Here is a 13,009-nt window from a genome sequence, read left to right as displayed (position 1 = left end):
ACACCTTAAACAAAAGGTCAAATAGATAATCTGCTTCCACTATAATAGATTACAGCAGGTCCAGAGTCTGTGTGTACAACACAGAATGAGAGTGGGAGGGAGAATGATTCAGGTTGGACTCTTAAGTGTGTTTTTGATGAGTCTCCTGTGTAAAACACACTCAAACTGAGCAACAGGTTTTCTTTACTCCATTGGGATTCAGAAATAGTTTAACAAGCGTTTTTTTGCAATTGTTATTTTAGTATAGTATAATTTAGCTTAATGAGGAGGCCAAAATCTTTAATGGTTTCATCTATTAATATAAAATCTGTATATCACAGTGGACCACAGACACGCTAGCAGCTTTGTATGCACAGTAGAGCTTTGAGCTGAAATTGCGATCCATAATAGTTAGAGAATATATATAATAGAATTATAGACAGGGGACATTTTCTAAATTGAACCCCTCATCCACGCTGACTTCAGCACACCCACTACCCACTGATCCTGAGCTCTAATGCCAACACAGGCAATTTCAAGTATGCTCTTGGCAATTAATCTCCAGCAGGTTGCAACAAAATAGCCGTATTAGGGTAGTGCAGCAGTGTTTGTTTTTTTATCTGGTGAAGTGAACGTGCTAACATTACTAAAAGGTTAAGCTAGCTAAAGTTTTATTTGCTGGTCTGCTCCGGTCCTCACCTTTGCCTTTGCATGGGGCCCTTTGACTTGACAGTGGGTCTAAGCTGTTGAAATATTTCAGTCTAAGCCAAAGTAGTAGACTGAATGCCAATGCCAATCAACAGAGCCGTTAGCATGGCTAAAAAACACCTTTTGATGCTATTCTTCAACAATCGAATGTCTACATATTTAATGTTGTGCGATTGCAAACAAGTGCCATAATATAAAAAAATATTCAGGGCCATTCTGGACATTATATCCAGTTTGATCCCTGCTCCACCTCCACAAGCCAACACTCAAACTGGCAATAAAGGTTTACAGCTTCTAGATTAAAAAGTTCTGAACTACAGTAGGCATTTTAACTTATAAATGTACCACCATTAAACATAGTTTCCTTCTTGTTGTAATTCAATAACCTACACTTTTGACTTATTTCTGCTCAATATGTTTACACAGAATACTTTTCAGACTTCTAAAACTGAATTAGTGCTCAGTGCTTGTTCATTCTCACTCATCCATCACTTGCTGTCTATTACTCTACAGCACAGAGGTCATAATAGGCTATATGGACCGTGAAAGGATCAGTATAGATGGATTAGTATATCAGGAACAACATACACCCAGGCAAATTTTCTGACAGCTAACTTGGATTAAGTGTTCCACGTCATTATACTACAACTATACTGAATTCTTATAGTTGCAATGCTGACATTAACCACAAGATTGCAGCAGACCCATAGCTTAGCACCTGTGCACACACACCACTGGTCCACCAGCGCAGGTCTTTTTACTTATTTTGCTTGATTAGAACTTTTCTCAGGACTGTGTAGGCGTACACATAATACATGATAATAAAAGCAATCAAAGGTGTGGTTGACTGACATTCTCCCATACTCTCCTGGTAGTGTATCATTTTTGGGGGGCATTTTATAGTGACAGTAATTGAGGAATGGTGCTTTAACCCCTTTAAAGGTCCAGTATTTAACATTTAGGGGGCTAAATGGAATATAATATTCATAAGTTTTTATTAGGTTATAATCACCTCAATATAAGAATTGTTATGTTTTTGTTACCTTGAACCATTTTTATCTACAGGGTTGCCTTTCATGAAGTCTGCCATGTAGGACCGCCATGTTAATACAGTAGCCCAGAATGGACAAACAAAACACTGTAGGTAGGGCAAGTTTCATGACCACTGTAGTTTCTCCTACAGACTTCCCAGCCTGTTCCCATTCCTAGGTTGTGAAATACGGACGCAGGCTGTGTTCAGTTATAATTGCAATCTGCATCTTCACTGTTAGATGCCACCAAATCCTACACACTGGTCCTTTAAGGCCACCATGGACAGATGTAAGCGTAAACAATCAGTGTGAATATTTAAAATATAGCAGACATAATACACAATATTTAATCAGATCTTCTAAAACCTTTCTTGCCCTAAAGAAAAACCTGTTCTACCCTGAACATCACAATATAAAACATAGTGCCACAACTAACAAATAATTTCTCTGTGTTTTGAATGGGATGTACAGTATCAGCTTAAGGTTTTAGGCAGTGGGTGATGGCAAAATCCTAAAACGTGACAGAACTTAAATAGATGTAAATACAGTACTCGTGATGGTTGGCAGAGGGTGTAATCGTCGTTAGCTCTGCCCCCGGATCTATCCAGGTCATCAGCCAATCAAAACCAGCTGATGGTCATCATGACCTGAGGCTTGGAGCGTGCTCTGTTGATGAAGCCACCTTTGGGCTCACAGGTGTCCTCAGATCAAAAGGTTGATTTATATAAATGGTTTTACAGGTTTAATAGAAGTACTCATTGTAATCACCAGTTTCTTTAAATGACTTTAAAAGTGGAGGACCTGTCAAAGAATCTGAATGGCATTTTTATTTGCTCCCATATTAACCCCTACATTTTAATAAATATAATTACATTTAGGAATGTAGATGTAAAAGGTGTACAGTTCGTCTATTGTTGTTGCTGATCCATTTCAGGCCATATATAAATAGGATTATAGTACTGAGCAGCACTGTCAGTGGAAAAATAGATTTGTCTGTCTTGATTGGCTTGTGTGTCTGTGTCCTGTACTGTGTACTGTTTACTATCAGTGTTGGGAGAATCTGCAGTAAGTAACTTGCTCTTTTATTGTGTATTATTGTAACATATGAAAGAATTCTGATTGAGCAAATACAAATGCAAAATAGAAAAACATAGCTACACGTGAAGAAGGCTTTAGATGTTATTACATGATATATTTTGCCAGCAGTAATCTCAGGTGACCGGGGTTAATCCAGGAAATGCGAGTTCACTAGTTCACAGCAGAGAGAAAGAGAGAGAGAAAGAAACCATGCGTGTAGGTGCATGACTGCATTCATTCATACAAAGTTATGATTCTCACTTCTCCTTTTGTCATTAATTTTAGGAGAGGTGGACAGTTTGATCTTTTTCTTCTCCCTTACATAGTACAGTGTATATAAGCCCTTATCTAACTGTATTATCAGTGATGATGTTATTATAAGCGGATCATCCCATTATTTGTGAATGTTGGACGTGCTTACAGGGTACTTCTTAAAGGATTACACCCTGATTGCTCAACCAAAAGAAGACAAAATAACTAGCTAGTCGATTTATGTTTACTCTCTTAACTGGTTCAGTGTTACTTTAGCAGTCACATTGTATGAAAATGCAGATATTTGCAATATTTCTGAACTCACATCATTAATAATATAAATATTTAGACCAAATTGAAATAAGGAGTCAACTCTCCTTCATTACACATCATGTCTTTTTGCTTATTGAAAGCATTTCTACAGTATTTATTTATTGTGGCACTGTGTGTAAAGTATGTCGTCCTGTGATGGTTTGGATGTGAGCAACCTTGTGCATGTAATGAACTAACAAATGTTAAAGTTTAACATGTAATACAACATTCAAGAAAGTTCTCAAACTTTTTCATGTCAATGACCCTCACAGTAGATGCACATTAGACCACATACCCCCAATTTCAGAGGATTTTATAATTTTGTCTGTAATTTTTTTATTGTTTGGTTTCAAGATTATAAAGTCTTCATAGTTAATCAATGATCAAACTTGGATAACTATAAGTTACAACCAACCCTTTTTGTTCCCTTGCTGTTCAAACTTCCAAAAAATGTACTAAAAGTTAATATATTCTATTCCTCCTTTTGCTGGGGACCGCCTACAACTCCTCCTCGACTCCTGTTGGTCCCTGGACCCCAGTTTGAAAACCACTGTAGTGGTGGACACACCTAAGTATCCAAGGAGTGGAGGAGATTCATATTTCACTCAGTGTATGTATGGCTCAGTCCATACCTTCATCAAAAATGTGGGTGTTTAAATTCAGAGCTCCTTAAGACGACATTTAATGGGAATATTTGGAATATAGCATGACTGTAATTCATCATCACTGATTGAAAAGCTTGAGGAAAACTTGTGTAGAAAAAAATTTAGAAAATGTAGGTTAATTTTATGTTTGTTTTGGTTGTTTTTTTGCTGATCCTACACAGTTTAGTGTCACAGGCGGATTTGTGCCATTTGGCACGTAAACTTCTAACTGATAGAAACAGTTTTTGTTGGCAAAAAATGACAATGAAAAATAACCTTGAAAATCAAACAATGAAAATCCCTTTCTTTGTTTGACCAAAACTGTCATATGTAGTTGAGTGAGTATTGTTATTTTGGCATCTTAATCCTAATGTAATACTTGTTTTTGGCTGTAAATATAATATACATCCTATGGCACAACAGAGCTTTGTTGGGCTCTAATTATACCTTTTTGTCCTGATAGATGTTGTTGGCTAAAAGAACATAAACCCTCAATTTACAGAAAACAGTTTCTTGAGATATTTAGTTTTCTATCCCATATTTATTGTCTGAGATCCTTTAAGCGAGTAAAGATTTCAATAGCAACAGTGGTAGACTAAGACTCAAATTCAGACAAAACATAAATGGCCATGTCTTTTGTGTAGTTAGTAAGTAGTAAGTTATTTTAATTATTAATACTATTATTAGTACCCAGTTGAGTAAACTCAAACTTGTGCACCTGTGTCTGCTCAGACATGCATGTGCCTGTTTTAATGTGCTTCCAGTCAGTTACATAAAGGTCTAATTGTTTTTATAGTAACTCTTGGGCAGGTTTAAACATAGAAGCCAGCTTACGGTAAGGATTTCAACCCAACAGGATTACCTCTAGATTTAAGCACCTTATTTAGTTCCAAGCAATGAAAATCAGCCATAAGCTTGTCTGTGGAGTGTGTATATAAAGGCTGCCTCAGATACAAAACCCAATCTGGTGGATAACCACGGCAGTAGTAGAATTTTAACCACTGTTGCTTCTTTGACCCAAAACAAGTAAGCCTCGCTCATTTTAAGATGATTCTCTTCTAGTTACTTGTTCTGTGATTTCTTTACATTTTATCAGAAGTAATCAGTAGAAAGAAATTGAGAATATGATGAATGCAAACTTTCTGTTCTGTCAGCTGTAACTGTTTAAATTAGAGACTTCATAATCGCTGTACTGTATTATGTGGTGTTTTTTGTATAGCCATATTTACTCAGAATGTGTATTTGAGACTGTATTATGTGGCTCCAGCATAGTTACAATGTATTGTTTTTGCATTTATAGTATAATAGTATTCAAGAAATCAGGCGATGTGGGACTTTACTGTCCTGAGACCCAAACATGCACAGTTTTGTATCACTTATATTCAAACTTGTTTTCAGTAACCAGGTAGAAATAACTGCATAGCCGGTTTCTGGTCCTAATGTTCTGATATGTGTGTTCATTGCAGAATGGGATCCTCTAAGCTGGCCTTGATGCTGGTCTTGCTGTCCTGCGTAGAGCGCTGTCTGTCTGCCTCCTGCGTGGTCGACAGCTTCACAGTCAAAGAGGACTTTGACCCCAAGAGGGTGAGCGGATTTAAAAACACAAACAAGCAGAAGTATTGACAAAAAGTAGGTAAAAAAAAAAGTAGGTTCAATAATTTGGGACTTTCTTCCTTTTAATCACAGTATGCAGGAAAGTGGTACGCACTGCAGAAGAAAGATCCAGAGGGCCTGTTCCTGCAGGACAACATCTCAGCTGAGTACACCATTGATGATGACGGCTCCATGACCGCCTCCTCTAAAGGACGTGTCACTCTGTTCGGGTAAATCAGCGGGGCGAACGAGTGACTTTTTGATGATTATAGACTATTTACTTGCCTCATCTCACTCATTATGTACAGATAAAGTTATTATAATTCACTTTAACAAAAGCGAAACCAGCTGACCTCACGTCTCTTTAAACCTCTCCGGATTACGGCAAAGGGTCAGTTTGGTCAGAAAGGACCTGCTTCACTCTCTAAGATCTGGGAAGATAAGGGCAGCTCAGATATGCTCAGGTTCTGCTCATGGTCCACGTACAGATTTCTCGAGGCACATTCTGAACAGCATTAGCTAGAAGAGGGGTTTTCCCTGGATTATGTAGGATTATGAAGAAATGCAGGTTGTAGAGGTTGGATTTTTACACAGGAATGTGGGCTTTAATGCACTTTCACAAACCAACTTCAGCTGATTTAAGTGCTCATGACATGGGCTAAAAGCAAACAGGCTAATTAAGTTAAAGGTTCCAGTAATTACAAGAAAAGGACAATGATATTAACACTGACTTCTGTTTGATGTTAACGTGTGTGTTTGTATCATCATTTTGCAGCTTCTGGGTTGTGTGTGCTGACATGGCTGCCCAGTACTCTGTCCCCGACCCCACCACCCCCGGCAAGATGTTCATGAACTACCAGGGACTCGCCAGCTACCTGTCCAGTGGAGGTCAGCCATGCATCCATATCACCCTCACATCCTTCTTATATCGCCTCGTTCCTCTTCGCGCTCACTAACCTCTCCCTTTCTGTCTAACCAGGTGACAACTACTGGGTGATCGACACCGACTACGACAACTATGCCATCACCTACGCCTGCCGCACCCTGAAGGAGGATGGCAGCTGCGAGGACGGCTACGCCCTTGTCTTCTCCAGGAACCCCCGGGGCCTGCCTCCCGCCATCCAGCGCGTCGTCCGTCAGAAACAGGAAGACATCTGCATGGCCGGACAGTTTCAGCCCGTCCTGCAGTCCGGAGCCTGCTAAAGAGAAAGCAGGAGAGCTGAGAAAGTCAGCTAGTTGTGGTCTTTGAAGCTTGGAAAGCAAGAAGAGTGAGAATGAGAGATGCATGTGATGGAAGAAATGTATGTTGTGTATGTGAGAGTGATAATGTGCAGTGAATGAACAGATGCATAAAGGTTAAAAAAAAAAGAATGAGAAGAGGAAAAACATTAAAAAAAAATTAAGTAAAGACAGTGAAAATCCCTTTCCTTTCGTCCTCCAAAACTGTGTTCATCCATTGTTTGTCCAAGGAAATGTTACTGTTGCCGTGGTGTTCTGAGGGAATGTGAAAGCTAAAATTAAAAAAATATTTTTCTAACTGGAATTTTGTCCTTTTATGTTGTAAAAAAAAATTATAGCTTGCACTTCCACCAAACATGCATTTGTGTCTGTATACAAATCCCTAAGCAATGAGGCATAAAGCTGAAGCATAAAAACACAAAAAGCAGTTCAGGCTTGAAAACAAGTTGCACTTTGGCCTTGTAAGTGGCTCTGATTCCTCCTGAGCTCGAGAGAATGCAGCCAAACCCAACACAATACACACTGAGCAGTTATGGGCTTACTGGTGCTCTGGTGTTCAGAGACCTTAGTCCTACTAAACTAACCCAACTCTTAGGCCACTTAACGTGCACCAGGGGTCAAGGATTGTATCAGGAGCTTTCTGAAGCCACGTCTTGCTTGGATTGCAAAGATGACAGTAGGGCTATAGGATCACATGTTAGAAATGTTCTTCATTCACATGTTCTTCATCTTTTAACATAACATAAGATAAGATAGACTTTATTGATCCCACACTAGGCTGCAGCTCAGCTTAACACAGCAGATAAGAAAAAATACACAAGATATAATGAAAATGTAGTTGTATGTACACAATACATAGCTTTTATACACATGCGATTGATAGAGAACATTGCAGGTTACAGCAGGAGGTAGCGGCATGGTGTAAAAATAAATAATTGCACAAGATATGCACAAGGGATATGAATGTACAGTACAGGTGTAATACTAATAATGCGCATATAGGAAATTATATATGTATGTGAAATATAGTACTAAAAGTGTGAAAAGTGAATCAAATAATGCAATCATATGGTTAGAGTTGTAGAGTCTGACAGCAGTAGGGCTCCTTCTTCCTGCTCAGAGCTGCTCAGAGACCCCACAGTCTCATGCAGGGGGTCAGAGGTGTTGTTCAGTCATTTTCTGTCCCTCTTTGTGCTTCCAGCTCCCCAACAGACTACTGCATTGAGGATAACAGATGCCACCACGATGTCGTCAGGCTACTTCACTAAAAAGGGGAAATGTTGTTGACTTAGGGAAAGAGAGGGAGAAGCAAGATGAGAGAGGTGCATGAAGACAGATGGAAGCTGTTTGTTTCTATAGGGGGTGTGTAATCCTTTTCATGTTATGCAACAAGCTGAAAGGCAATTTGCTAAAGCCAATAATTCTCGAGCACTACTGTAAATCAATATAGTACATTTGATGTTCTGTTCTTACTTCATGGAGGACAGTCAAAATAGTCTAATTCACAAAGGCTGTGTCACTCTAACAGACATTTACCTGTTTTGCTTCATGAGGCGCACATGTGAGAAGAAAGAAGTAGCACGCTTCAACACAAAACTCACAACCCAAAGATCAAAGGGAGAAAAAATCAGCAATGAAGGTCCATTGTGTAACATTTAGGAGGATCTATTGGCAGAAATGGAATATAATGTTCATAGGTATGTTTTCATTATCGTATTATCACCTGAACATAAGAAACACTGTTTTTGTTACCCTAGAATAAGTTTATTATCAACAGAGGGAGTAGGTCCTCTTCCACAGAGACAAACCAAACACTGGCTCTGAAAATGGGACTTTTTGCATTTTTTGTTAGTTTTGTGGCCACCCATAGTTTCTCCTACAGGCTTGGAACAGGAGGCTGAGGTGTAGGCGTTGTAATCTGCAACTGCTCCTTTAGATGCCACTCAATTTTACACACTGCTTCTTTAATTGGACTCAAAATAATCTTAATGCTGCTTTAAAAATTTGCCTTGTTCAGTAATAATTATATTATTATACAGCACAAAAGTAATGCAAAAAAATGTATTCACTCTTTGCAGCATTTATTAACTTACTTTTGAGATGTAAAATAACATTAACATCTAAAGCTGTCAGCCCCATATAGAAAACATTAAAGTACAAAGTGGAAATTTCTCAACCTCACTTCAGTATATAACACAGAATTATGCTAGATTGATTGATTTGTCCTTTTGTGTGCACCTTTTACCCAACAGTACACCATGAAAATGATCATAGCACCTGATGTGCAGTAAACCAAGTACTGGTTCAGTTAGGTAAAGAGTTGTTTGTAAAGTTTAATCTCTTCTTCTATGTGTTGCAGTTTATATAAACCTTATATCATGGGTTTTGCTCAGTTTTATTTGGAGCCTTATTATTTACAGCTTTAAAATAGGAAAGTGTGACAGGGGATTGTGGGTAATCTCTGTGTGTTTGACACTGGTTGGCGGGACAGTGTGTAAAGGGCACAAGGCCAAAGCTTCAGTCTGCCTGCAAACTAGCTTAAATCTAAAGGGATCAGCTGTTTGACCTCACTAGAAATGATAATCTGCGAGATACAATTAAAAACAGCTAAACCCGAACACTGTTTTATTCTTCTGTCATGATTTAGTTTGTGTAACTAGCTACAAGCCTGAGGTAAGAATATAAGTGGATTTATCTGCTCGTGTCTGGGGAGGCTCTAACTCAAATATCCCATGTCTGGATGTTATGCTCTTTTCTACTGCAGACTAACAAAACTAGGCTAAAGTGGCGGAAATTAACACTTTACTCATATTTGTTGACGCTAATCCGGTGTTATTCTGTATTTTCTATCTTCTATCATGAAGTAGCTTTGCTCACAGTCACATTTTTGACATTTAAAAGTTTTTACAGTCCCAGCAGACTCGAAGCATAACGGACTTTACAGTTAAAACTCTCTATCTTATATAAAATGGTACTTTGTAAATGTCTGCAGCTAATACCTTAACTGAATAAACTGTATATTAATTGCTATAATTAGATCTGTCCACTAGAGTGCAGTCAAACTGCATCAAACATTGAGCTTGAAGCTCTTTGGACTCCAGTCAGTCATTATACAATATTGTCATAGTCACAGTTTGTAGTAATAGTGAGTCAGTTGACGTTGATAAATGTACTTATTTGACAAACTTGCTTTAATTCCACTTACACTGAGTTTTAATTGATCGATGACAGCTGATGACCTCAGGAACAACAAACAATTAGCCCTTAATCTTTTTCTACTTAATCATGTGCTCAATATTTGTAATATATCTCCAATCTGTTGGCCACAGAAGCTTTTAATTTTATCTAATGTATGTTATGAGCATCACACTGAGGTCTTAAAAGTAATGCCATGTTTTATTCTATTAGTGCACTATAAGCTGCTGCTGCCCACAGATGGAAGATGTGGTCACGGTATCAAAAAGAAGATGGCAAATGGGTTTCCTCTGTAGTTTAACACGGCTGCAGCTGAAACGTCTGTCTCCTGGACATTGGGATGACAAATTAGTATAAGTATATAAACACAAGTATTATGAGGCTAGTATAAGTATAAAACCTTCCTAATGGTTTCTTGGTTAACTGTTTTGAAGTATTCTTCTCACTGTGTCATTAAAGCCTCAGTATCTCTGGTTGACATTAAGGGATTCATGTTAGGTTACATTCTTTACATTTATCATGTGGATGGTGTGAGATGCCAGTGCTCCACTCATGGGGTGTGTTTCAGTGCTGTTTACAGATTCGTGTTGGAGCTATCCCTCAGCATGTCATTAGCAGAATAAACCGGTGAAGGGATGAAGGGTGGAGAGCACCAAAAGATGATTGTTGCTATTGTGCTTGTGACTATGGGCTCAGGGTGGGGATGAGATTTGATCTGACTGAGGGGATTTTTGTAGTACCTTTAAACTGTGGGCCTGTTCTTTTTCACATAACCAAGACAGTAAGGAGAATATGACTCCATATTACAATCTGATGTAAAACTTTTCTTTAAAAAAGGACAGGTGGCTTTTTTTTTTCAAATAACTGAAGCCAAAGATCTCCCTTCCCAAATTTACTTTAGCTGGGATGTGATTTTCTAAATGAAGCCTGAAGGTGGGCTTTGTTTTTGAAACAGCACCAGACCGCTTAATCCAATGATCTGTCTCTGTTGTCATTCTCTCTCTGAGTTTCTGTATAAGGAGAAAACAGAGGAAAGAAGGAAAGCAACTGCCTTTGAACGCTACCAGCCATAATTTAGAAGATACGAGAAAACATGAAGATGCTTCTGCTTGTGGGTCAGGCTCTGTTAATCTGCTCTATAGGGGAAGCACCGCAAAGCAAAACTGAACACATCAGCAGCATATTATGTACTGTAGTCCACTGTGTCACACACACACACACACACACACACTGACCGTGCACTGTAAATAAAACAGTTTTTCAAAACATTTTATCTTAGGTGCTTTACTTTTCTAATTGTAACTGTAATTCTGTTTTTGTAAAGTATATGTTAATTCAGATCAATTACACACACAAAAAAAACGTTTTCCAATTTCCAATTTAATTTCTAGCTAACCTAGAGTTGTACTTAGTGGTCAAGTCTGGTCATCTGAACCTGAAAATATGTCTTCCTGTGTGGTTCTAAAGGTTAAAGTGTGCAATTCAACAAATAATGAGAAAATAAACAAACAAAATAAATATTTACTTGGGTAACCAAATTGATCTCTGTGGCTGCTTCCAGTTATGATAGAACATACATGTCTTTGTAGACATTTCCTCCGTAAATCTAAAAGAAGGAAACAAAGGTATAATCCAAAAATAAATGCTGAAACAAACTACTGTTGTTCATAATTGCCAGCAACGTTTCTTACATGGTCTCTAAATCTATATGTTATACCCCTTTAAGACAAATTTGCATTACAAACATGAAATGGTAAACGAGTGCTGAGTGAGATGATTCAGTCTGTTCGCAGTGCAGTATTCCTTTGTGTGTCTGTATGTACTGTTAAACAGCGGTTTTATGCACTAAAATGAATAAAATTGCACTTGAAAATACCTTAAAGAAGTTGAGATGAAAAACCAACAACAATAGAGTAAAAGTTTTGGAGTGTTGATACGTTTACTCTTACTTATACAAATACTTTCCCCTTGAGGGAAATTGTTCCTTCAAAGGACATTACAGAGGGAATTCTCAAGGTCTAAAATAGACTGCTTTACATTGCAGGTGTCAGTTGGTTAGAGGGTTAGATGTACGAGGCATTAAAATAATTACAGCTGCTTAAATTACCGTAATTATGAACAGAGGGCACCAGTGTGAGATATTTCTCAGCATTTCTGTCTCTCTGTTTGCTCAAATGTCTACCTGTTGAAATGCTCACTAACTTTGTTGACCATCTGTCTCTGGTTTTATGACCCTGAGAGTCGTCAGACTGGGAGTCTGCCAGGGGTCTTGACAAATCTCTCTAACTGCTCTGTAAACAGACGATTCCCTTATTAAAGTTTGAGGGAGAGACAACAAGGCGCTCATAGGGACAACCTGAGCTGGCCCTTAATTGTGTTTCAGGGTTTACATTTGGTCCCTCCACACAGACTAAGGCACCATTTTCTATAAAACACTCTCTAAATTAAACAAATTCAAAAACCCAGTTTGAGTTTGTATTGTGAAGTTCTAAAAGCTTAAAGACTCCCATGCGGTGTTTGTCACGTGATCACGTGATCTCAGGTAGCCTATTGATAGCTTGCTGTGTGTACTGTTGGCTCCGCTCTGTTCATCATGTTTGTTCTGTAAACAACAAAATGTCTTTAAACGTTTCAAAAACCTGCTTTGTGCAGAAAGTGTGGAGAGTTTTTTTTGCAGTGCAATACACGCTCAAGTGTTTTGCTGTTGTTTTAATGTGGATGAGGAACTTTCGGTAACAAACAAACACTTTGGAAAATGTCAACACGTAAAGGCCATTAATGTGGATTTGGCCTCAGATACAGTGGCGTCCTCTATTTGGGCCATTAGGCTTAGATCTTACTTGCATTCCTTCCTTTTGACTTTGTGTTCGTGAGGGTTTTTGGAGTGCGGTGACCCCAGTTAGAAAGGGTCATGACCTTAAATTATAGGGCTGGTGGAAGTCAATGTGGGGTTGTTATGTGTGCTCAGGTAGGATGTGC

At 38.4% G+C, this 13,009-nt stretch overlaps 1 protein-coding gene across 1 annotated transcript; it reads left to right on the top strand.

The window, feature by feature from the left end:
- Positions 1-5,470: 5,470 nt before the first annotated feature.
- rbp4l (retinol binding protein 4, like) lies at positions 5,471-6,799 on the top strand. Its single transcript, XM_035668189.1, has 4 exons — positions 5,471-5,587; positions 5,690-5,826; positions 6,372-6,484; positions 6,576-6,799. The coding sequence occupies exons 1-4, from the start codon at positions 5,471-5,473 to the stop codon at positions 6,797-6,799; spliced, it is 591 nt and encodes a 196-aa protein (XP_035524082.1).
- Positions 6,800-13,009: the final 6,210 nt, after the last annotated feature.

Source organism: Morone saxatilis, unplaced genomic scaffold (genome assembly GCF_004916995.1).
Source record: "Morone saxatilis isolate NCDOM2014 unplaced genomic scaffold, NCSU_SB_2.0 Contig21, whole genome shotgun sequence".
Classification (NCBI taxonomy): Eukaryota; Metazoa; Chordata; class Actinopteri; family Moronidae; genus Morone; species Morone saxatilis.
Note: the sequence above shows the minus strand (reverse complement) of the source record. Positions and strands in the feature narration are given on the sequence as shown.